This window comes from Coffea eugenioides, chromosome 6 (genome assembly GCF_003713205.1).
Source record: "Coffea eugenioides isolate CCC68of chromosome 6, Ceug_1.0, whole genome shotgun sequence".
NCBI classification, from domain to species: Eukaryota; Viridiplantae; Streptophyta; class Magnoliopsida; order Gentianales; family Rubiaceae; genus Coffea; species Coffea eugenioides.
The window spans coordinates 34,628,298-34,655,502 of NC_040040.1; the positions used below are offsets into that span (position 1 = coordinate 34,628,298).

General features: G+C 37.7%; 2 protein-coding genes across 2 annotated transcripts; one reads left to right on the top strand and one right to left on the bottom strand.

Moving 5' to 3' along the window:
- Positions 1 to 14,064: 14,064 nt before the first annotated feature.
- Positions 14,065 to 15,899, bottom strand: LOC113774101. The gene is made up of 2 exons (XM_027318666.1): positions 15,510 to 15,899; positions 14,065 to 14,805 (listed from the first exon to the last, which is right to left on the bottom strand). Exons 1-2 carry the CDS (start codon positions 15,897 to 15,899, stop codon positions 14,065 to 14,067), a joined length of 1,131 nt encoding a protein of 376 aa, XP_027174467.1.
- Positions 15,900 to 22,411: 6,512 nt separating this feature from the next.
- On the top strand, positions 22,412 to 25,557 carry LOC113776042 (glucan endo-1,3-beta-glucosidase 8-like). Its single transcript, XM_027321106.1, has 2 exons — positions 22,412 to 23,091; positions 24,323 to 25,557. The coding sequence occupies exons 1-2, from the start codon at positions 22,748 to 22,750 to the stop codon at positions 25,419 to 25,421; spliced, it is 1,443 nt and encodes a 480-aa protein (XP_027176907.1). The 5' UTR covers positions 22,412 to 22,747; the 3' UTR covers positions 25,422 to 25,557.
- The last annotated feature ends 1,648 nt before the right edge of the window (positions 25,558 to 27,205 follow it).

Here is a 27,205-nt window from a genome sequence, read left to right on the forward strand (position 1 = left end):
GGTGAAAGTTTACAGGAAGATATATAACATCATTTCCTAAAACTTTCATGTTTTAACCTAAGCCTAATTAGGCCTCCATCATGGCCGAATGAAACTGGTCAGAACAGGGTAGGTTGAATCCTTAAAGCTGGAATTTCCTCTAAACAAGTTAAACTAACACATAAATCCTCAATATTACACATGACAAAGTTATCAAACCATAGCCAATCATAAAGCATCATATAAAAGCAGAAAATTCATCGTAAGACTGAAATTTACCACAATACTACTTCAACCCATGAAATTGTCTCACAAAGCTACATCTTTAACAACTCTAATCCACTAATTTGCAATTATTAAGAGTAAAGAGGAATTTCTTAGACAAGTTACCTTAGAACCACTAGAAAAATGGTAGCTTAGTATTTCCTCCTCAAAAATCACTCCATCAACACCTCTACTCCTCCTTAGTGAATGCTTGTATGGAGTGGTTTGCAAAGTTATTGGGTAAAATTCAAGATTGAAGCAAGTTTGGTAGCTAAAGAATGAAGTAGTCTCTCTTGTTCTTCCTCTCAAGGTGGCCGGCCAACAAGACAAGGAAATGAAGAGATTTTTGGTTAAAAATCTGATTTTAGGAAAGTTATTAAACCTTGGTCAAAGTTGGTTGGATTTCCACCACTTGTCGCAACGAGATGAAATCTTAAAATTGTCTTTTCTCTCTCTTATTCTTGGTCAAAGATTGTGGCTGGTTTAATGAGATATTTAGGGCTATTTTTTCTCAATTAATAACAAGGAGATTAAGATAATAAAGTAGTGTTCAAGTGGTGCACTCATTCCGTAACAAACGGTGCATGTCGGTTCACATCGTTTTTCCTTAATTCGCACGTACTAGGGTTTGCACTTACAATTCACTAACTTATTATTATTACTTCTAATCATACACTTTTTCTTATTTAAAACTCATTCTTAATCACCAAATTTAATACACACTCCGTACCAAATAATCATACTATCGAAAGACGTAAAAACCTTAGTTTACCTGAACGACGAAAGAAAAGGGAAAACTCTTAATTCTATTCTTTATTCCAACCATTGGGGAGGTAAATGAGTAGTATGGCTATTATAAAGTAATTTAATCAAAATAAAAGGGTATTTTAGTCAAATTTTGTATTTAGTAAAAGTAAGAAAGTCTTGGTCAAAGTCCACCATCCATTGATTTTGCAACAAATGGCGCACTAGGGTTTATTCTCATCCTTTTGGCTACCAATGGTTAATTTACCTAGCCAACCTCTACTTGTCTTCTAGCATCTTGTAATATAATATCCCTTAACACAGAACTCCAGCTAGTTGTCAAAAATTATCGCACGTATCGCACTAACGAGTCCCACGTCCAATATACACTACTAATGTCACACGAACTAACTTATATCGGAAAAATGTCTTAACAACTTAAGTCCCTTATAATAATCTCTCAAAATTTAATATAATAATGAAAGGTATAGAAATGTTACGCAAAGAAATAAAATAATGGCTAGAAAATAAAGAAATTTTCGGGTTCTCATAGCTTCCAAGAGAAGCTTCACCATCAGCACAATCTCTCTCTTCTTTCACCCTTGCTGGCTGAAACTCCAAAGGAAGAAGAAGAGCCAAACCCTTAATCATATCACTTCATTTCTTGCACCTTTTCACTCCAAATTCATCACACAAACTCACAACAACTTGGAGAATCACTTGGACTAGGAAGAGAGCAGCTTTCTCACGGTTTCTTGGAGCTTTTAGTGACCAAAAATTTCTGAGTTTTCATCATCCAAGAGGTGGTAATCATCTAACCTTTTAAACTTGTTTCTAGTGAGTTAAATTTGATTTGGAAGCATGTAGCTTCATGTGGGTATCTTTATTTGGTTGAAATTCATTTGAGTGGGCTCTATGAAATTTCACAATGGACATGTTGGACTGATATGATGATTATGGGTGTTATTTATGTTGATTAAGTGTTAAACAAGTAGAGATAGGTTGAAAAAGTGGAAAGAAAATCAATGGAAAGTTGCATGAGAAGCTTAGTCGATTCTGACCTGTTTTTCCAGAGCCGTTGGTTCAATTTTTTTTGTGATCAAATGACCTTGAATTTGTTGTAGATATGTTGTATAGGTTGTGTGGAAAGTTTCCACAGAAAAATTACTTGATTTGGTTAAGAAAAAGTTGAGTTTTGAACAAGAACAAAGTGAAAATTCGCGTAACAGGGGTATGCTGGCAATGAACTTTGAACAATCATAACTCTTTTCTCCGATGTAGAAATCAAGGTCCATTTGCGGCATTTGAAACTAGACACTTCCAATTTTCTAACGGTATAAAATGCATCTCCTGATTCGAATTGAGTGAGCCGTACTAGTTCTTCAAAGTTACCTGTTCTGTTTTACGGCTGTGCTAGAGAGTCAGTGATGTGTTGGGACTTATTGCTTGAATTTGAGCCAGCTATTAACTGAATTTCAGAATGATTTCTCCTGATGAAATATAGCCTTATAAATTTAGTTTCCAACGCCACCAACCATGCCCAATTCCAAGTTGAAATGACTGAATTATGGCCAAATTACAGAACCGCACTAGTGATAGAAAACCCTAATTGTGGCTAGCTGAATGGCTTAGCTCGAATTGGGACTTGTTATTTTGGAAACTTTTGGTGTTAATCACCTACCAAATGTATGTTGGATATTTTCTATACCTTTTCTTCACAAATGAACTATGTTTGAGATGATTTCATTGGCCAAAGATTTGAAAAGAAAAACAGAAGCATGAAGGCAGCTTTGTCTTCGGATTTCCTTAAATTTTGGTAGTTTAGTTAACTACCTTCCCTTGTGAATTTTTAAGCAAAATTTGGTAGAGGAGTAGTTCTCATAAGGAAGTTGAATTGTACCAATTTTGGTGTTATTCTAAGACTTTTTTGATGTACAAATAAGTTACCAAAGTTATTCTTTCAAATCTGAAAAATTGCCCAACAGCCCTCATTTTGAACCAACTTTGAGCTGCTATATCTTTGGCGCTCAAAACTCCGATTCTTGTTTCGAAAAATTTTAGACGCCAGTTCACATTCTGTGAATTTTGCCAAATTTCCAAAGTTTGCCAAAAACCAACCCCGAATCTGTCTTGGAAGTGCAAGTCAGTAGCTTTAAACCGAAATTTGAGTGTCTTCCATTTAGAATCATGGAAAAGTTCTTCTAAGAACTTTTAGTACTTTGGAAGTAGTTTCCAACGGTACCAAGTTTTCTAATTTTGGACCTACAGAGAGTGAGATATGATTTTTTAAAGAATGCACCTCAAATCTGAAATTTCTGAACTTAAAGGAAATTGAGTTTTTAGAACTCTCCATTTTCCTTCGATATTGGTTGACCATTTTACACTTGATTTCAAAAATGAAAATCAAATTTTTCTTGCATTATTAAACCCCACTCTAGATCCTCGATTTACGAGTAATTAAGGCTCATTTTCATGATATTCTCTTAGATTGCACTAGAGTACAATCTTCCTTGATAATTGGGAGTTTTAAACGATAGTGTGTGATAGATAATTATTGTGTGCCCAGACATTCAAGGGGACCTTTAAGAGGATCTCACAACGGATGCTTAAACACTTGCATTGTGCACCACTCTCTCATTTTGACTAGGTGAGTGTCAAGTGTATGTGAACTTGTTACGTGTTTAATCGTTATTAGTGATTGAATATTTTGAAAATCCTGAGTCGAGTGTGTACTTTACCGTACTCGTTCTCATTTAAGTGAAGTGTACTTGAATTACTTGACATGAAATACTTGAAGTGAATATTTACGTGAGGTGTATTTGAATTATTTGAAGTGAATTGCTTGAAGTTACTTGTTAAGTGAATTAAGCGAAGTGTTTCAATGATTAATTATGCTATGGCTGCATAAGTCGATTGGAGTGAATCTCCTCGACTCCTAGTGATACTAGTGGGGGACGCCCAAATCTCATCGGCCGACCTTGCGACTCGAGCCGGCATGGGCTCGGTCGAGAAGCTTGGTGAGCCATGAGAAACGTGTATAAGTTTGATCGAATGGGGAGATCTTGCCTGGCATGCTCGAGCAGTATCGCCTATAACAAAAGAACGTGCGGGCCCGGAGCTGGGGGAGTAATGGTGAACGGGGAACGAGTAAGTGAAGTTCTACGGATTATAACCTACCCGATTGAAGGAGTGTCAACTCGTAGAGGTTCTTGATTGTGCAAGTGGAAATTAGCTCTTGAGAGCTCTTATATCCTTGAATTGTTTCTGTTTACTTTTCTCAACCGAATTGTTATTTATTTGAATATTACTGTTGTACTTCTTAAATGGGATTGTTACTTGGACAATGTGCATGCATGTGTGTTTCTTGGCCTCACGAGCAATCGCTCACCCCGTAGATTTGTTTTCCTTAACAGGAACGGATATGGAGTGAAACTCGGAGAAACCATTGGGATGACTTTTGTATTAGGGTTTCGATTGTAATCGATTAGACAGCTTTTGGTAGTTGTATATTTTAAAAATTGATGTATTTTGAATGGTGGTGTAAGACTGGATATTTATATATGTATGGAAACGACTTTACTTTTTTACTTTGTCTCGTCGTATTAGCTATTATTGTATTAAATTTGAACGGGAGTTATACCGAGTCCCGGCGAGAGTTAGGCAGGCGTCCTGCGGATACCCTTTGGTTCACCTTAGGGAGAAGTAGGGGCGTCACAGTTGGTATCAGAGCGCTAGGTTAGAGACCTAATTAGGAGATGTGTTAGGGAATTTACCCTTAAGATTTGAGATGAGATGACTTAGTCATACCCTAAATTATATTTGAGCTAATTCGTAACTTTAAGTTTCTAATCTAGAAATTGTGGTTGTTTTGCAGGGATGAAGAATGGGAACGGAGGACCTGCTACTGATGGTAATGGCCATGCTAATGGCCATGTAGAGTCTCTTAGATCCATTTACTATAGCGCACGGGGCGGAGGAGCTCGTGTACGCTACTCACCCTCTACTAGGTTCCCCAGATGTGTCTGTAGGAGGACACATGCTTACCCGAACCACCTTGTATTTGCTCTTGACGATGAGCGCCGTCAGTTGATGGATGCCAACCGAGATTTGCTCCAGGAGGTAGAGGAGCTGAGCATTATAGTGAATGCTCAGAGCGCTAGAATTGCTGAGCTGGAGGGGACACTAGTGGACGAGGTGGCTAGGGCTGAAGCCACCCGTGATGAGGTTCAGAGAGTTAGGGCTCGACTTACCAGGATCGGTGAGGAGGTCCGTGATCGGGCTTCCGGGATCATGGCCAATGCCACTATACTGATAGATGAGGTGATGGAGGTTGTTTACAGCCCAGTTCAGGAGGAAGATCCAGAGGAGGACCCTGATGAGGAGGTTCCACCTGATAGCCCCTGAGAACTAGGTTTAGAGTGACCGACCTTTTGACTGATGTAGTTAGAATTAGTTGGAGTGATGCTAGTGCCAAGGCCATTGTATTTTTGTTTGACTGTGCGGCCTACTTTTGAGGCACTTGACTTTACTTTAATCGTATGTGACTAAAAGTACTTTTGTGGCACCTATGTGCTATATTTTTATAATTCCCCCATGACTTGCTAATTGTATGAACTTTGAAGTGTTAATGAATGTAAATTATTGTTATTTCCAATGTTTCTCGATTGGCTCTTGTTATTTCCAATGTTTCTCGATTGGCTCTTGTTTTGAGTATTTCCTCGCGTAATCACTTTTATTTTTGCACTAAGCACCATTAGAATTATGGACGGATGAAAGAGTGATCGAGGTCGTGGGCGAAGGTCTAGGCAAGCCCAACCTCAAGGAGATGATCAGGGATCGGCAACTGGGCCGACTCGGGGACAAGAAAATTTAGAGGGTAATCAAGTGGCTACTGCCATTAATAGGATGACTGCTATCCTTGAACGGTTAGTTGAGAGACAGGGTCCAGGACCACTTAACCAACTTGGGAGTCAGGATAGAGGGGAGGATAGAGTCTTGGAGAGGTTCCTGAAATTCAACCCGCCTAAGTTCACTGGTGAACCTGATCCTGAGGTAGCGGAGAATTGGTTGGAAAGGATGACCAACATATTCGCCGCCTTAGACTATATCGAAGATAAGCGAGTGAATTTTGCTGCTTTCCAATTTGAGGGAGTAGCACGTGATTGGTGGGACGTGATAAAGGGAAAGTGGGAGAGAGTCCAAACCCCTTGAACTTGGGAGAATTTCACGAGGGAATTTAATGAGAAGTTTCTTCCACCTTTAATCCAAGAGAAGAGGGAAGATGAGTTCATCAAGTTGAAACAAGGAACTCTTAGTGTAGCTGAGTATGAAGGGAAGTTTACTAAACTTTCTAAGTACGCTCCCGAATTGGTGACCAACGAGCGGAAAAGGATAAGACAGTTTGTACAAGGGCTTAATGTAGAAATTCAGGAAGGCTTGGCTGCGGCCTAAATCTTTACGTTTACTGAGGCTTTAGAGAAAGCGCAAAGAGTTGAGAGCGCAAGAATGCAAGTTAGGGATTTCCACAATAAGGAAAGGAACTTTTCTAATCACACTTCTGGATAGACTAGTAAGAGTACACAACTTTCCAAGGTGGGAAGAGGAATGGAAGGAGTGAGAACCACTGGAGTTTCAAGGGGAGCTTTATCCAGAGGAGGTTATAGTGGGCCAGTTCAAGCGTGAAAAGTGCCTTCTAGTGGTTCGGCAGTGACACCACAAGTTACTTGTGGTTACTGTGGTAAACCCAACCACTCAGAGAATGATTGTTGGAGAAAGTCTGGGAAATGTTTGTTCTGTGGTAGCGCTGAACATCAACTCGCGAGTTGTCCAAAAGCGCCAAAAATAGGCGAGTTGTCCAAAGGCGCCAAAAATAGGAGGTAGCACTCAAAGGTCAGAAAAGTCAACCTTTAAGCAGACTAGTGCTGGAGGGAGCCGATCAAAAGTACCTGCTAGGGTTTATGCACTGGATCATCAACAGATACCCGATGCGACTGAGGTGGTTGAAGGTACGATCCCTATTTTCCACCGTTTAGTTAAGATTTTAATTGATCCGGGTGCAACGCATTCTTTTGTAAATTCTAATTTCATGGGTGGAATAGACTTGAAGTCAATTAAATTACCTTATGATTTGGAGGTTAGAACACCTATTGGGGATCAAAGTTTAATCGCTAACTTGGTATATAAGAATTGTGAAATCTGGGTTGGAGAACGAAAATTACTAGCCGATCTGATAGGCTTAGCGATTAAGGGATACGATGTGATTCTAGAAATGGACTGGTTAGCCCGTTACAATGCCCAGTTGAATTGTAAGACGAAAATAGTAGAATTGTGCATTCCGGGAAAGGCAACCCTGAAATTGGATGTAAGGGGTAGATTAGCCTCATCTGCACTTATCTCAGGGATCTGAGTTAGGAAAATATTAAGTAAGGGAGTTCATGGATACTTGGCTTTTCTTATCAACACTTCTAGTGAAAAAGTGAGACTGGAGGACATGCCTATAGTGAAAGAGTATCCAGATGTCTTTCCCGAAGAGTTAGAGTCTTTGCCCCCGGAAAGGGAAATAGCTTTTAAGATTAATGTGATTCTGGGAGTAGCACCTATCTCTAAGATGCCATATAGAATGGCTCCAACTGAATTGAAAGAGTTAAAATTACAATTACAGGATCTACTGGAGCGGGGTTTTATAAAGGAGAGTGATTCACCATGGGGAACCTCAATCTTATTTGTTAAGAAGAAAGATGAGAGTTTAAGGCTGTGCATAGATTACCTAGGCTTGAGTGATGTCACTATTAAGAATAAGTACCTATTGCCCCATATCGATTAATTGTTTGACCAATTGCAAGGGGCGGTAGTATTCTCGAAGTTGGATTTGAGACAAGGTTACTACCAATTGAGGATTTTGGAGAAGTATATACCCAAAACTGCTTTTAACTCGAGGTATGGACACTTTGAGTTTGCAGTAATGCCATTTGGATTGACCAATGCACCTGCTGCTTTTATGGATTTGATGCACAGGGTCTTTAAGCCTTATTTGGACCAATTTGTGGTGGTATTTATTGATGATATATTGGTGTACTTTAAGACTGCGGAGGATCACGAGAAGCACTTGAGAATTGTTTTACAAACCCTGAGGGAACATCAATTGTATGCTAAGTTTAGCAAGTGTGAATTTTGGTTGAAAGAAATGACATTCTTGAGTCATAAAATTTCTAAGGACGGGATTAAAGTGGATCCAGTTAAAGTTGAAGCTGTTTCGAAATGGAAACAATCGAAAAATCCTACTGAGATTCGAAGTTTTATAGGGTTAGCAGGGTATTACTGGAGATTTATCAAGAATTTTTCTAAAATTGCTGGACCCATGACTGAGTTAACCAAGAAGAGCGGAAAGTTTATATGGAGTCCTAAGTTTGAAGAGAGTTTTCAAGAGTTGAAAAGACGCTTGACAAGGGCACCCGTATTAGCTTTATCGAATGGAAAAGATAGCTTTATGGTCTAAACAGATGTTTCCAAGGAAGGATTGGGATGTGTATTAATGCAAAATGAGAAAATGATAGCGTATGCCTCTAGGAAGTTAAAACCGCATGAAGGAAATTACCCAACTCATGATTTGGAATCAGCGGCTGTAGTGTTTGCTTTAAAGAAATGGAGGCATTACCTTTATGGAGTAACGTTTGAGGTTTTTACTGACCACAAGAGTCTTAAGCATTTATTTTCTCAAAAGAAGCTAAATTTGAGACAACGTAGGTGGATGAAATTTTTGGAAGACTATGATTCCACGATAAAGTACCATCCAGGGAAGGTCAATGTAGGGGCCGTTGCTTTAAATCGTCAAGTGCAAGTGACAGGACTGATGATTAAAGAAATGCACCTGTTGGAGGAGGTTAGTGTATAGAACCATAGACTTGAACCGAGAAAAGTAATTCTTGGGAATATTGTAAATTTTCACGGTTAAAAGAGCTATGACTTTAGTTTCAAATGCAATACATGGAACTCAATTTGGATTTTTCTACACCAAGATATAACAGATTTCCCAAGACTGCTCAAGGTCTCCTATGGAAAAATTTTCAGTAGCACTTCCCCTTATTTTCCTTAATTTTCAGCCATTTTCAAGGCTTCATTCTCACCACAAGACAGCCCCAAATTAAGTTCACAAGGTATAGGATACATAGAGTACTTATTTTAGCCACAAAACTAGATATAACCAACATATACCTAAGCTGAAAAATTTTTACCAAGGCTGAAATTTTGCAACTAAGGCTGGAAATTCTTATTTGGAACTAAAAAGTCACAATAAAACTACAAATCTTCATACAAATCCATAACAAAGCTAGAACATCTCTTATCAAAGCTGGAAATTCATCTCAAAGCTAAAAATTGAACATTAAAGTTGGAAATTAACCAATCCCTAGCAACAATTTCACCAAACCCTAGCAAAACCATGAAATTACCATAAACATGTTTCCTTCAACTTCAATCATAAAACATCTTGCATAAATCTCAAGAAACAAGTAAAAGAGATGTTTTCTAGAAATTTTAACCTCAAAACCCCAAGATAACAAGCAACTCAAGAGCTTTCTTCCCCAAGTAACTCCACCAAAAGCTTGCCTCCAAGCTTAACTCAAGATTAATCAATATAGATTTGGGTTAGTGTCTGGATTTTTCACAAATCAAGCAAGGAAATCAAGATGGAATTTGGAAGTGTTTTCTCTCTTCTTTTCTCTCTCAATTTCGTCCATGAGGAAGGAAAAATGAAGGAAATTTTGGGTCAATTGCAAGATAAGGACTAAAGGAAGTCTTAGTCAAAGAAAGCTTCCTACCTTGACACTTGTCGTCTCTTGGTTCCATTCCTATCTCTTTGTCTTTCTTAGCCTCTAATTGCTAGTTTATGCTCCTCTAATATACTCTTAACACTTCTAATCACATACTCCCTCTAGTAGCACACTTGTTCTCATTCACCAAATATAACACACACATCTCACTAGTCGGTCAAAATACCATAATGCACCAAAACCCTAACTTACTCTAACTTTAAAAGTAAAAGTAAACCTCTTGACTCAACTAATGAAATCATCATGAAATTTAGGGCTAGTAAATAGGTAAATAGTCAAGTGAAGAAAAATAGAAGAAAATATAAATAAATTTTTCAAAAATGGGAGAAAATTCTAAAGGAATTTTTGGGTCCTCACAGTTACATGTGAAATCTAAAAAGGTGCGTGGATTTCTAAGGACAACGTGATTGGTGGACACAACTTCTTAGGGAAGTGGCGTCTGGAATGTCGACTGAGACTTCTAGGAGGTAATGGTGGTCTAACTCAACTAATGATGAATTGCCACGTATCTGGCTCATTAAAGGTTAGATCCATTCACATAAGAATAAAATTTGACCTGGGGGCTAGTGAAGAGCTATATATTGCATGCGTGCCATGCAGCCACCGAATCTATCCCAACTTGGCATAAATCAAACTGACCTCAAACTCGAATCTTCGAGATAGGATAAGCTTTTGACTTCCTGAGGTTAAGGATGACCTTAGTTAGTAAATGATAATGACTATCTTTATCTTGAAAAGGATGGAAAATCATCATCTGAACTAATGTCTATCCAACCAAATAGAAAGAGGTAATTTTATCCATTTATATTTTGTCTCTTTATCACTTTCTCATATGAAAACTAATATATAGAGATACATAACACCCACTAAAAAAACTAACTTGAGCGTCGAAGTAACCTTGAGGACTTGACTCCAATACTCCTCATGAATTGCTCCTTTCCTTGCAGGATTCTTAAAGAGTTCTGCTTTCACGTGATTGACTTCCCTCTTTATCTGTCTAGTTCAGCTCTGTAGAAGGAAATACAGTTTCAACGCAATTCATACCAAATTCACACTATTTATCAATTTATTGCATTTAATTTATCAATTTCATTTTGAATGCGATCAATAAGTCTGGTATGTACCTAATAATACTTACTCTAAATAGCCAAAGTAATTGCACTCTACAGTTGATATTTCAAATGGAGAGAATTGGAAATTGGATTGATGAGATTAATTGCAAGATACAAATATTAATGATTGAAAAATCTTGTTATATTCTTGTATTATTTTTTTCTTCATGTCTATGGCAATAATTTTGGTTTGTTATGTATGTTGCTTACATGCAGTGAGATTCTAAAGCACTCATAAATTTTAGAAAAATGACAAAAAATTATGTATGATACCATGGGTTGAGGTGGACATTGGTGGTTGCTGGCGAAAATTGCCAGTAATAGGTGGCGAGTGGTGAGGAAAGGGCAAAGAAGGCATTTTGGAAAAATGGAGTGCTTTGTATAAATATTAGCAAATATTTTTTTTAAAACAACTATAGTAAACTACAACAAAATTAAACATAAAACTGTACCATAAATAAAGTGAGAGGAATGAGTTTAGGGTAAACATTTATTGTCATTTTATGAATTTCAATTTTTGCCTTTAGCAAAATTACTTTTATTTTAGTTTCCTATACACATATTGTCAAGATAATCACTCATGACCATTTTACTTTTAACTATTTAAGCACAGGTTTTCAACATAGTTATCCCTAACCATTATAACTATTGGTATGAAATTATTTTATGCGTTTGTTGAAAAAAAAATGAAATTATTTTATGAAAAAATTTTAAAAGATTTAACCTTGTTTTAGTAATAAAAATTTTATATAAAATATGTGACCATAAATATTATATATATTTGTATTACACACATGTCAAGTGAGCATTTAGCACTAATTATAATAAAAAGTGTGTTGGGATTGCTCAATTTTGCTAAATAATATTTCGCTAGCATTATAAATATATTTTTCAATCCACCTTTTTTATATTGTTAACTACTGTTTTATCTGACTTACGTCACATTACAAAAGTGTTATAATAATTATTCCAAATAATATTTCCAATAATACTCTATCCAAACACTAACCACCCGTTTAGTAAATACTCTGGATTGACAATGGCAATGAATATCATAAGGCCCTCAATGGTAATAGGTTTTGGTTATTCCTTTTCACTTGTTTGGTAGTTGTATTGCAATGGAAATCTATTAAGTATTTTCCAATTTTTTTAAGTCCACAAATTAATTTCTTTTTTTTTCTTCAAAATTTTTCTTGCTACTAGATCGGGATCCTGCAAAATCACCTCCTGTCTCCACCTATTCTATAAAATCACACACCCATACTTCCCAAACTTCAAGGATTTCTCTCAAACTCTTCAAATCATCTCCATCAAACTTAATAAAAGCAAACTTTCAATTGAAATTGGTCAAAGTTCTATAAATATGAAAACCAGTACCATCAACACCAACTGGGATATGCAACATCCCAACTACACCTTTTCCAAATCTAATCCAATTTTGTAAAATTCCATATCGGAATCCCCTCAACAATCACCCAAACTAAAATAAATAAATATAACATCTCTCAAGCTCCCATTGCTTGATCCACTTTGGTGGAAGACTAGATGAGTAAGACAAGAGTGCAAGCTAATGGGTAAAACAAGAAAGAGAGTTGGGTAATGGAGATGGAATCTGAGTAGAAGAGGGAGAGAGCGACAGAGACAAATCTTTGGAGAGTTTCTTTTCCTATTATTTTGGTTGGGCGGTTAATGAGAGGCAAAAGTGCCCAATTTACTCTGGAATGGTGATTGAAGAATTTTATGTCTTCCATTGCCATAGTGGAGTACCAAACACTATTAGTCACTATCATTAAAGGTCATACCCTTTGATTATGCTCAAAACCCCTCAAGTAAACGGGTGGTAAGTTTTAGACAAACACATACACTACTTATTACAGTATACTCTCTCCGTCCCATATATTTAATCAAGTTTAGGGACGTGTTTTTTATGTATAGTATATTTCACCAAAAAGTTTTTTTTTTGTTTCACTTTTGCCCTTAATCATGTATTGGCCAAAATAAAAAGTAGAAAGCAATCCCATCATATTTGTTTTTATGCATCATTAATGAAGGACATAAGGGAAATTTCGAAATATAAAATCTATATCTATATAAATTTGAGAAGGGGTTTTTAGCAACAAATTTCCACACACCTTCCCACCCTCAATTCCATTTTTCTAGCATTTTACATTTAATTTATTTCGTAAAATACATCATGTCCACGTTTCAAGCATACTACCACGTTTCCATCAAATAAAAATTTCACTTCAACTAACACTCCTCCCTTCACGCACCTTCCCACTTCAATTAATACTTCTTCAATTAGCAATTTCACTTCGATTAAAACTTCGCCAGCCCAACAATAAGAGATAACAACATAATTTTACAAAAATCGCAATTTACCATCTCTTTCAACTTTCTTATGGTATCAATCTTAACCCTCAACTTAATTTCACCATGGAACATGCCCGCCTACAAATATTTCACCAACGCCTAAATTTCAAACTCACCAAATTGCAAAGGAGGAAACATTTGCAGTCACACATACGATAAAAATTCTCTCAATTAATTAATTAATGAACAATTATCTACATACTATTTTGAATTAAAAATTGTAATCTATACATTTTTGAATGATTTTAGGTTAAATATTTTCGGATGCTTGCTTACATTCAAAGCACTAACATAGACAATATGTTTCATAACATATGCAAAAATTGTGGACAACTATGTCAATCTTATTTTTCAAAAATAATATGTATCCATTGTAATGACGTAGTCGACACTATTGTCAGGTAATTATTTTCATATATCTTTAATTTTAATTACATTTTTTATTGCATATCACAATTTATTCTTAAGAAATACAATATTAATATACAAGTTAGAGATTCCAGTGGTAACCTATACCTCGCTCTTCAAAACAGGCATGCACGATTCATATTTCGTTGTGATGCTTCTTATCATACTGATTTAAAAGGGAAGGTATAAATTATTTATACGTATATATTTTTATACAATATTATTTATAAACTTTCTAAAACAAATGATAATTCTAAATTCCGTATGCTCTTTTTTTTTGTCGAAACGGTAGGATTGTATTGATTGATCAAAAGTATATACAGACGAGCACTTGCTCGATGCTTTACAATATGCTTCTAGTATAGTAGGTTGGGATTAACCCACTCTAAATCATGATAATTGCTCAAAGCTTGAGCACTAAAAAGGCAACTCAGATCATTCCTATTATATTTTTCTAGACAAAATGAGCATTTGTAAAACATAGTACTCAGTTCACGGATGTCATTTATCAGAGTAGCTATCCACATATTTGCTGTTTTACTTCCTTGAATTTGCTGTAGTAGGTCTTTACCTGGAACTTCAATGCATACCAGCCTCCACCGTTGCTCAGCTGCTTTGATCAGAGCCCATTTGACACCTTCAGCTCTTTGTTGAAGTTGGCTTTCACTTGCTCTTTCTCTCATCTTCCATCCTATCACATCCTGTCCCCTACTGTTAGCTGCTATGATGCCATATCCAATGAACTTTGTTTCCTTGTTCCAGCTAGTTGCTATCCTGATATGCATTCCTCTTGGCCTATTTTCTAGATTTTGCCTAACCTCTTGACCATTCATTTGTGGTGGTACTGTTGTTTTACTTATGCTACATTTCCTAGCTTCTTTGACTCCATTGTTGAATTCCATCCAGGCATTCCAAGCTTTGTTGATCACCTGCATTGGTTCCTGTACTTTGTTGTTGAATTCTCTGTTGTTTCTGCATTTCCAGATTTGCCAAAGGATATATGTTGTAAGAGCTATATGCTCCATTCCTTGAACTCTGTGTTTGGCTTCAGATAATGCTGTCCACCAGGTAGTGATGTTCCTTGTCAGGATCAAGCGCTTACCATTGCACCAAAAGCTATAACTGTTAGCGAAGGCGCAACTTTATTTCCTTAACCACAATGGCAGCGCAGAGCACCGTACCACGCTCGGCCAGCATGAGGGGCTGCACCCCTGGGTGCCACGGGCTGGGCGGTTAGTCCCTTCGAGCCGGGATCTGAGGGATGTTGCTGATTAGGCAAACAATCCCTCTCCCAGCAACAGCCAGGGAGACTCGAACCCGCGACCTCACTCTGATACCACTTGTCAGGATCAAGCGCTTACCATTGCACCAAAAGCTATAGCTGTTAGCGAAGGCGCAACTTTATTTCCTTAACTACAATGGCAGCGCAAAGCACCGTACCACGCTCGGCCAGCATGAGGGGCTGCACTCCTGGGTGCCACGGGCTGGGCGGTTAGTCGCTTCGAGCCGGGATCTGAGGGATGTTGCTGATTAGGCCAACATTCCTTGTTACATCTTGAATCCCATCCCATTGTACTGGGGCTAATTTCCAGATTTCCTTCACTCTGTTGCATTCCAGCAGCATGTGTTCCAAAGTTTCTACATCCTCTCCACATCCTGAGCATATTGGATCTCCCTTCATCAATCTTCTTTATATTAGTTCCTTGACTGGCACTACATCTTTTAGTCTTTTCCAGATGAAGATCTTAATTTTGTGACTGACGTTTAAGCTCCATAGGACCCTCCACATCTGGTGTCTTGCCTGATTGCAGCTCGTTTCAGCCCCTTGCATTCTTTCACTTCCCTCTTGTTCCTTCTTGGCCATTATTGACTTGTAACCTGATTGCACCGTATATTCTCCATTTTGGTTCCTCATCCAGAAAGTGTTGTCTTCTCTTCCTGTGATGCTGATGGGGATTTTGAGAATGTTTTCAGGATCCTTCTCATTGAAAGTTTTGAAGATGAGGTTTCTGTTCCATCTATAGTCCTCAATCAGGTCAGCAACTTTGTGTACTTGGCAATCTGCTGGTTTGGCTGTGATTGGTTTCCCTTGGGATTGGTTTGGTATCCTTTGATCTTCCCAGATTCTAGTTGAACATCCATTCGCTATTCTTGTCCTTATCCTCCATTGGAGATCTTCTTTGGCACTCATAATACTTTGCCAAAACCATGAAGCATTGTTGGGAGTTTTGCATTCCAGGACGTTACCTTTTGGAAAGTACTTTCCCTTCAGAATTTTGCTGGATAATAGATTTGGATTTTTGATAATTCTCCGTATCTATTTGGCCAGCAAAGCTCTATTAAAGCTTTGAATCTCCTGGAATCCCATGCCTCCTCTTTTCTTCTCCTTTGTCATTTGCTTCCAGGCTATCCAATGAACTTTGTTCTTGTTGTCCTTTTCTCCCCACCAAAAGTTAGATAGCATGGAGCTTATCTCTTTGCACAACCTGCAAGGTAATTTGAAACAAAACATTGTGTAAGTAGGCATTGTCATAGAAATTGCTTTGATCAGGATTTCTTTTCCAGCAGAGCTTAACAGCTTGTTTTTCCAGCTTTGCATCCTCCTTCTGATGTTATCCTTAATGTAACCAAACAACTATTTTTTAGTCCTTGTTATCACCATTGGCAATCCTAGGTACTTCCCTTGTGAAACTGGTTGTATGCTTCCTAGCTCTGCGCAAACTCCTTCTTTAGTTGCCTCAGTCACATTTTTGCTAAAAAACACACTTGACTTATCTAAGTTAACCACTTGACCAGATTCTTGTTCATACAGTTCAAGTATCCTTCTTAGCTCCTTTGCTTCTTGGGAGTTAGCTCTGCAAAAGATCAGGGAGTCATCAGCAAAAAAGAGATAGGTTACTGAGAGGCCTTGTCTGCTGATCTTGATACCATTCATCCTTCCTGCTTGTGTTGCTCTTCTTAACAGATTGGAGAAGCCTTCTGAGCAAATGAGAAATAAGTACGATGACAGTGTGTCACCCTGTCTAATCCCCCTTTCTGTTACAATGTATTCCTTGCATTCCCCATTAATGTTAAATGAGAAGGATACTGTACTAATGCATTTCATGATCCACTTTATCCATTTTTCACAGAAACCCATTTATTTCATCATAGCTTGCAAATAGTGCCATTAAACTCTATCAATAACCTTTGACATGTCAAGCTTCACAGCCATAAATCTATCCTTACCTTGCCTTTTATTTTTAAGATAATGCATATTCATGAGAAATGCTGATGTTATCAAGAATATGTCTCCCAAGAATGAATGTAGATTGATTGATGCTAATGCAATGATTCAGAATAGGTTTGAGCCTATTGACAAGAATTTTAGCAATGGCTTTGTAAATCACAGTACAGAGATTAATGGGTCTGTATTGCTTGATATTAGTGGGGCAAGGGACTTTGGGGATCAAAGAAATGATAGTATGGTTGACAGCCTTAAGCATATTACCAGAATAAAAGAAACTTTTTATGGCTACCAGGTCTCCTTTGACAATGTCCCAGAATTTCTGGAAAAATAGGGGTGACATCCCATCTATGCCAAGAGCCTTGTTGCTTTCCATAGAGAAAAATGCTGCTTTGACTTCCTCTTCTGTTACAGGCTTAGTTAGATCCTGGTTCATATCTTCAGAAATAGACCTTGGGATTCCCTTTAAACTCTCATGATTGCTACTCTCAGTTGATTTGGTGAAGAGTTGCCTGTAATAGTTCCCCACTTCAGCTCCTACGTCTGCCTCAGTTTCTGTCTAGCTCCCATCATCCCTTTGAAGTTTCTGCATTCTATTACTCTTCCACCTACCATTCACTTGTGCATGAAAGAACTGAGTATTTTTGTCTCCTTCTTGTAACCATTTGAGTCTAGCTTTTTGGCTCCAAAACATTTCCTCATCCTTATATACTTCCCTCAATTGCATTTTGAGTGTTACCATTTCCTTTCTCTTGTTCTCCATTGATGCTCCTTTAATCTGGTCCAGCTGTTCCTTGATGTTCTCAATCCTTTCCCTTGAATTCTTGTTGATTCTGTTGCTCCATTTCAGAAGATCTATTCTACAGTTCCTCACCTTTACCTTCACCTGAAACATTCTGGACCCCTCCACATTCTTGTTCCAAGCTTCCTTGATCACATCAGAGATTCCATCCTTTTGAAGCCATCTTTTGTCAAAGAAAAATCTCTTCCTTCTACTTCTTCCCGTGGGAGTGTTATTGACTAGTAGAGCACTATGATCAGAAGCATGTGTTGTAATGTAAGTACATTTTGCCTTGTGAAATTTCTGGTTCCATTGTGCACTGCTCAGTGTTCTATCTAATCTTTCTTTGATCTCACCATTCCCCTCCCAATTATTGTTCCAGGTCCAAGGTTGTCCTTCATATCCTATGTCTACCAACTGATTTTCATTGATGAAGGTCCTAATGTCATTGAAGGTCCACTCTTCTCTAGTTCTACCTCCCCATTTTTCCTCATTGGAGAATATGTCATTGAAGTCTCCTGCTATCATCCAATTGCTGCCCCATAAGTGTTTCCTTCTTTGTATAACTGACCATTGTTGTCTTCTTATTGAATCATCACAGCTTGCATAAATTCCAATCATCCACCAGTCACAGTTGTTGATCTGATCCTCTATGTGTGCCTCTATAGTAAAGGCTGTATGTTGCACTTGCACCACTTTAACTTCTATATTCCAGATTAAGACCATTCCACATGCTCTCTCCATTGCTTCCACTATGTAACTATGCTCATCGTTTAGGATCCTTTGAATTTTTTTGATATATTGTCTTCTATTTTTGGTTTCACATAAAACATCAAATCTGGGGAGAGGAGTTTCTTATACTCCTTCAGATGGGAAACTGTCAAGGGGCTCCCGACACCTTGACAATTCCACACCATTACCTTCATTTATCACTGGGAGGCCAGTGCAAGCTGACCCCCACCCCTTCCTCAGTTTGTCCTATTTCCATTACTTGACCTTCTCCCTTTCTCTTTTTTTGCCAATGTTTCTTGTTCTCAGCTTCTTCCATGTTTTCATCCTCTAGTTCCAATTTCCTCTTGGCCACTCCTGTTTGGCTCAAACAATTTCCATCGATTTGTTGCAGGACCTTCCTTTCCCTCCCTATTGGTTTCCTTACTGCTCTTCTTGTTCTTCTTTCCTGCCTTTGATGATTTTCAAATTGCTGATTTGTGTTGCTTTGAGCTACTGTTTGCCTTTGTGCTTCGCTCTGGACAATTGTGTAACTGCATTCTTCTTGACTGGTTGGTTCTAGGATTTGGTCTGGTTCTTGCACCTGTGAGTCCTCCATCACCTCATCACCTTCATTAGATCCTTGGATTTCTGGTTTTTTACATCTCTCCATTTCTTGTAATAGCTCCAGTATTTTACTTTTGCTTGATATCTGAACTGCTGCCTGGGCTTCCTCAATTAGTATTTCCTCCATGCAACCAGACTTTGAATGACTGTTTCCCTCCTTTCCACTGTTGACCAAGCCTTGTACGTGGTGTTCCTCAGTCACTTTTCTTGGGACAGATTGCACTTTTTCCTTGATTTTGTTTCCATCATCAAGACAACCTTCCTCTTTTTCCTTTCCCTTTTGGACTGTGGAAACAGCTCCATACTCCTACTTCTTTGGATCTTTCCGCACCAGTTCCCCCTTTTCCACTCCCCAATATTGTCTTTTCGAAGGGGATCTGTAGCTGTTATGCTCCTTTTGTGGTGAAGATTTTCCATTATTTACTCTCATCCAAGGCCCGTATTGGTTCTCCTGCTGGCCAGTTCCCACTGATACCTTTGTCTTACATCCCTTTTCACTGTGACCAATTATCCCACAAGTGTAACAAAAGTCAGGACACCTTTCATATTTAAACTTTATCCATCTCACTGTGCCATTCATTTTGATTGTTGTTCCACGGAGTAAAGATTGAGAGATGTCAGCCATGACCTGTACCTTTATATGCTTCCCTTCCTTACCTCCAGATCGTGGGATAACTACCTCTCTAACTTCCTTAAACACTGCACCTATTTTCTTTCCTACCTCCTTTAAGATGCAGTGTATAGGAAGGTTCCACATCTGAATCCACAATGGTGCTAATTTGAAGGCATTAGGGTCATCCTCTATCCCCTCATACCATTTGCTCAGCACAAGAATCCGGTTATCCAAAATCCATGGACCACCACTGCCTATCCTTTCTCTGGTCTCTTCACCTTTTATACCGAATTGGAAGAAGTTTGGACCCAACTCAGTAACTTTGAGGTCTTTAGGGTAGCCCCAAGTTTTATCCACAAAATTTTTAACCCCTGTATAGTTGGCTATCTTGTCCCTCCGAATCTTTCTAGCAAATTGGTTTGACATTCTTGCCTACTTATATTGGCATCTCCTGCATCCAGATCAGTGATACTACACTCTTGGTTGTTTAGAGCAAATTTTTGCAAAATCTCAGTCAACTCTTCAGCCATCGTAGGAATATGATTATTTTGTGGAATCCCAATTCTAAGAGTGGATGAACAGGATCTAACCAAGCTTGTTCAGATTAGTTATCTTACCAGCACTTTTCTTCTAGGTAAATACCTTCCTAGAAGACATATAAAGAAAGAAACCCAAAAAAAGAAAAAAAAGAAGAAGAAAACAGCAAAATAAATGCAAGATATGGAAAAAAAGGAGATAACCTAAACAGAGAACCCTGGCATTAAGTAGGACGGCATTTATGGCTGCTTGTTTCCTTGTTGTTAAAATCCGACCTTCAAGCACCAGCTATGCTGGCTTTTAATGTGTCCGAGCTCCTGAAGTCTGGGAGTATACCTATATTAAAAGTATCTAGGATCGTTCGTATTCTTGTTTGGAAGTGAGCACAGGTTCTAGCTGATTGGTTGCATTGTCTCTGTTTATGCGGAGATTTTCGGGAAGAAGAAGTTTGAAATAGTTTGAAGAAGTTAAAAAGTTTTTGGCTCCCACTATTGGGGGAAAAAAGCTCTCATAGAGAGAGAAAGGCTCTCGAATGAGAGAGAAAGTTCCCGTATGCTCTTAATTGTTAGGAAAGGTGGTATATCGTTTGACCAACACATTAATTCATGCAAAAATCGTGCATTCTCATTTATAGTACGAATTCCACAAAATTCAACAGAATTAATTAAATCCCCGATACTGGCATTTGTACTTAGAATTGGTTGGTGTGAAGAATGTTCCAACCTTCATAGAAGATTATCAAATCGAAAGCAAAATATTTGTAAGTATTTCATTTACTTATCAAATTAAATATTCAGTTACATTGAATTGAACCCTTATGTCGCTCAATTTATGATATAGATTTCTACTTTTTTTTCAGGATTTGACTTCCATCAATGTAGTAGTTTATAAATAATAGGGATGTTTTTATCATATATTGAACTATTGCTACAAAATCTCATTTTTTAGTTATACTTTCATGTACCCTAAATTATATGAACAATTAGGTACATTTCTTACTTTTTTTTAAATTCCTCTATCGATTATAATTTATTCCGAAAACATGATCTTCTTGCATAGCATAGATGTTCAGACTAGTAATTAAAAATATCAAACATGACAAATATTTCGAAACGATAAAAAAAAAAATGACACGTGGTACAGAAGTAATACATGATGCTCGTGATTATGGGACCCGGGTAGCCTGGACGCGCTACACCGGCCGGCTCCTGTATAATTGACGTGCAGCAGCAAGAAAGAGAAAAAAGGAAAACTTGTCGGTTCCTGATTCTCTCATTAAAGTAACTTTCGATGCTTAATGAATAATGAGTCTACCTTTATCTTAAAGGGAGTTGCTTTCAACCCAGGGATCACACTCTCAAAAGAATATCAAAGTAAGGCTACTTTTCCAAATGTTTGTCCCCTGTAACCGTAACCTCGCTAATATAGCCGTTGCCGCTCCGAACCACATGAATCTCCTCCATTCTCATAGCTGACGTTTTTTCAAAAATTTAGGTGAATTATTTAATGCTATCTAATTTTGTCTTCACTAGAGCAAACTCATACCCACCTCAGCAATTCAAGATTCAACTTGAAGAAAAATAATTTTAAATCACCATGATCACGCATCAGCAGTCAGAAATTAACCAATCTGCTTAATGAGTATGGAAAGAAATGAAGTTTCTGATACCTTTCTTGAATTAAAAACCTTCTCCCAACTTCTTTTTCCTTCCGGTTTCTTCTAATTCTTTATCTATTTTCTCCAAAGTCATTATGTATTGAACAATTGTACACTTCTTATCTTTTCCTTTCCTTTCCTTTCGGTTTCTGTTATTTTTTTTCTTTTCCCTCAAATCTGGATTGTTTCCCATCTGTTTCAAAATAGAAACAACTGGGAAGTGGGATTGCTTTTCCTATTATTTTTTCTTCTTTTCTATTACCAATTTTGCCCCAAATTCCGTGTTTCATTTCTCTCTCACACACAAACACACGGTGTAGATTAGGATGGGATTCAAGGAAAGTGCGATGGCAATACCGCTATGTAATGCCCCACGTTTTTGTCAACTCATTTGTTAAGTTATCAATACACAGTTTTTGGCAGTTTTCGGTAACAGCAGTGGTGGATCGAGGGAGCCACACACGTCCCGTTCTCCAATATATATATATATATTCACATTCCTTCTTCTTCACCTTTATTCACATTCGTCGTAAAAGCTTTTCCGTTTTTCTCGGATATAGTTATTAGTATCTTGATTTATTCACAAAATGATATTTGGGTTTTTCTTATTTCATTGATTAGAAAAAAGCATTGGATTTTGGCTGATTTTTCGTACCCACCTGCCAAAATCCATTTCTTTCTTTTCTTTTTCTCATAAATCTGAATCCCTCCTCTTTTTTCTTTTATTTTTCTTTTTGTCCCTCTTCTCTTTTTGTTATCTTGAAAAAGAAGAGGAACCTTTATTTATCTTGAAAAAGACTTGGTTCACAAGTGATAAAGATTGTATTTTTACTCATAGGGAATAATAAATTCCTCTGCAGGGCTGATTTTCAGTTCTTTTTTGGCTGAAGATGTCAAGAATAAAGCTTTCATTTAGCTTGTTGGTATTGGTATTTGTTGGGATTAGTAATGATGTGGTGGGTGTTGAAGGGCTTGGTGTGAACTGGGGTACACAGGCAACGCACAAGTTGCCTCCTAAGGTGGTAGTGCAAATGCTGAAAGACAATGGAATAACAAAAGTGAAACTGTTTGATGCAGACGCATCAACTATGAGTGCTCTGGCTGGCTCTACTATGGAAGTAATGGTTGCTATTCCTAATGACCAGCTTCTTGTTATGAATGACTACGATAGAGCTAAGGACTGGGTTAAGCGCAATGTCACTGTCTACCTTTTCAATGGAGGTGTTAACATAAAGTAAGTCTTCCTTTTTGGGTTCTTGATTTTATCTTTGAATGGAAAATGTCATTCTTATGCTTTGCTTAAGTTAGTCTCTTGGAGATTCTGGGATTTCTGTCGCTTATCTTGGAAAGCACACATCTTTCTGTTGATTGTGTCTGTTTCTTGTGGTCAATGTGTTCTTGGAAGAATCTCCTTTAGTTATTTTCTTGATCCAAGTTTGAGTACTAGATTTTTATTTTTTTTTTTCTTGTTTGATTTGCGATAGGGTTGTTTATAGCCGGTGTTAGGTAGTAGATTGGTCATACAGCATAGCTTTGGCTAGGGGAACTTCTGCAAAGACTACTTATGGCCTGCTTGATTCGGTTAGATTTGAATCCCAATGGGGATTTCAATATAGTTTGGTTGAATCAATGCTACTTTTCAAAGAATCAATCCACTCGTTGGTGTTGTTTAACTTTCCAATCTGCAGTATACCTGGCAACCTAGTTGTCCAGACTTGGATTTTTCCCTTTTTGACTTGTCCACTCGCCCATATTGTTTAACTTTCCAATCTGCAGGGCGCGGGGCAGGGATGCTTGATCGGTTGTCAGATCAATTGTCCCTCCCCTGAACAGTGTAATAATTTTTTGAACGTTTTGTAACTTTAAGTGACCTGTTTGTACATCTGACGTGTGATACTCTGTTACTGTTTATGTGGATTCTATGTATAATAATTGCATCTTTGTTGTAAAGTTTTACAAGTAGTTCACATTGAAGTATATACCGTTTAAAAATTGTTACACCGTGAAGGATGGTTTTGACTGGCAACCGTCTGTGCCCCTAGTCCCAATCTGCAGTATATCTAGCAAACTAGTTTTGCAGACTTGGATTTTTCCTTTTTGACTTGTCCCTCATTGCAATCCAAGCCTTCACCTTGCACAATTTTATCGATTGCTTGCACTGTAAATGTTATTTTTTTCTCTTACCCTTGCTCGATAATTTCCCTGTTATACTATTTATGGTATCTAATCTTTCATAAAAATCCCACTTTGCCTGGACAAACTTGTGCTTTTCTCTCATGGTGATCTGTGTCATAGAGCATCAAATTTGGCTTGGTATTTAGGTCTTGTAGAATTGTATGTAATTGTGGATATTTGAATATAATTGGCAATTTGGATTTTTTTATCTTACCAAGGCCGTACTACCTGGCACCTGCCAGTGAATATTGAATTTACCAAGGCCACTAAAATTTTTTTCTCTATCACAGGTATGTAGCAGTTGGTAATGAGCCATTTCTTGCATCTTACAATAACTCATTCGTGAACACCACATTCCCAGCCCTTCAGAACATCCAAAACGCCCTAAATGATGCTGGGCATGGTGACACCATAAAGGCAACTGTGCCGTTAAATGCTGATGTCTATTTTTCACCAGAAGACAATCCTGTTCCCTCTGCTGGAAGATTTCGAGCAGATATCAGTTCCCAAATGACCCAGATTGTTCAGTTCTTGAACCAAAATAATGCACCTTTTACTGTAAATATTTACCCTTTCTTGAGTCTTTACTTAAACTCGCACTTCCCAGTTGACTATGCCTTCTTTGATGGGGCTGCTAACCCCATAGTTGATAATGGAGTTCAGTACACAAATGTCTTCGATGCCAACTTTGATACCTTGGTTTCAGCACTAAAGGGATTGGGGTATGGAAACATGAATATTTTGGTTGGAGAGGTTGGATGGCCCACTGATGGGGACAGGAATGCCAATGTAAATTATGCTATTAGGTTTTACAGGGGTCTTCTGCCAAGACTTGCTGCAAATAAAGGAACCCCACTTCGGCCTGGTTATATAGAGGTTTACTTGTTTGGACTTCTAGATGAAGATTTGAAGAGTGTAGCTCCTGGTAATTTTGAGCGCCATTGGGGGATTTTCAGGTACGATGGACAGCCCAAGTTTCCTATGGATCTTTCAGGTCAGTTGCAAGACAAATATCTTGTGGGGGCGCAGAATGTGCAGTATTTTCCTGCTAAATGGTGCCAGTTCAATCCTAATGCAAAAGACTTGAGCAAACTCGTTGAGAATATCAATTATGCTTGCACATTTGCAGATTGCACAGCTCTTGGGTATGGTTCGTCTTGTAATGGTTTGGATGCCAATGGGAATGCATCATATGCATTTAATATGTACTTCCAGGTCCAGAACCAAGGAGATTTGAGCTGCAATTTTCAAGGTTTAGCTATGGTGACTGAGCAGAACATATCTCAAGCAAATTGCAACTTCACCATTCAAATTGCGACCTCTTCTTCCATGAAGTTGTTGCCAGTAGCTGGATTATATTTAGCAGCATTAACATTTCTATTGCTATAGGCATCTTTCTGTAGATACCTCACATGTATTATTTCTGATACATTCATTTGAGGCAATAATTTATACTAATACAGCTGGGCCCTTTTTTGCCCTGCAGATTCATTTAATAAGATTTTGCATGATTGTTTTCTTTTCAGGATGACTTCTCCATTCAAACAAGTTGATCGAACTTGTGAAATGTTGAAATAGTTTTTAGCATGCTGATTCTTAACATCTACTTGATTTATGATGTCAACTGTTAAATTAACTCTAGCAAGACTATGAGCTCATACTTTGCTGATCAAAATAGTCATTGTGCATACCTTATCAGCTGTAATGAAATTATGCTACCGAAACCTGCCTTTATAACTTGGTTTATTAGTAACTAGACTACTGTCAAATTGCCAATTCTTTGTTGGTTCCATGATAAATTTTCTTGTTAACGGTACCGGTAGAACAAGCAGAATATGATACACCACCCTATGTGCAGGATAGGAAGAGGAAAAAACGGGGAGTGGAAGGATTGGAATGGATTCGGGCATCACAAGTTTCAATTCAATTTGGTTGTGTAAATCTAATAACAGCGCATATAAACTTGTACAATTTTGAAAGTAGGCTAGTACAATTTTGGGTGTAAATTCGTACGATTTGGTTGTAATTGTGATTTCTACATTATATCAAAGTTATGCCAGTTTATACCAGATGATGTAAGAATTACATAATTGGTTTAAATTAGACAACAACTTAGTTTGTAAGTCTAGAAGCCGATTGGAGTAGGGAAGCAAAGGAGGGAAATGAATCCTTTCTTTGACAAGGAAAGCTGGTAAAGAAATGATAGATGACAACATAAATTGACTCAGTTGGCAAGGATGGATAACATTTTCATAAAAAAGTCGTGTGTTCGAATTCTACTGTTGATGCGAGACTTGTGTTGCTGGTGATCTGTAAGAACCATTCTAAGCGCGACCTATGATTTGAGAGACATGCACTGATCCGACTTATGATTTCGGAAACATTTCTTGACTCGTCGTGGTGATTGGAGCTGATCTCACCAAAGTTTTCTTTACCAAAAAAAAAAACAAAAAAAAAAGTTGATCAAACGATGGGTTGCAAATTAGGAACATTCACGTGATACGTACAACTTCTTGTATTCTGAACGTATAGAGGAATAATGGCCGGTTGTTCGGTCTATAATTTTATTACTCATTGACAGATTGTGGGGGCCATAATGTTTTCGCAAACTGGATAAATTGTGCCGTAGCTGGCTAGTTAAGAACATGTTACCTGTACCCGGATACAAGTTTTAGTCCGTTCTGTAATTGCAAAAAAACAAATTGATAAACAAAAAGTGGGTGACGACGGCGAGATTTACTTGAGACAAAACTAAGGTTCAGATAGACGGAATAGACCGAGCAAAAAACAGACGAAATAGAGAACAAGCAAATAAGGAGTGCTCAAATAGACCAACTAGAGAACAAGGGTCCATTTGGTTCGTGGGACGATACAGAATTGGATTAATCAACTTGTGTCATCCCATGTTTAATTGCATTTTACACATGGGATGACTCCTCCCAATTAGGTGGTATTAGTCATCACTAAGAGATAATATGATGAAATTTTAAACTAATTTATTTTTATAAATAATATAAAATTTATACTCACATAATTATATAACCTTACTCTTACACGATAATATAACATGAATGGATTAATTTGCTACTACTACTAACATTATAGTATTTGGACTAATTTACCTTTGCTAATGATACAAATTTATACTGAATATTATATAATTACACTCTCAC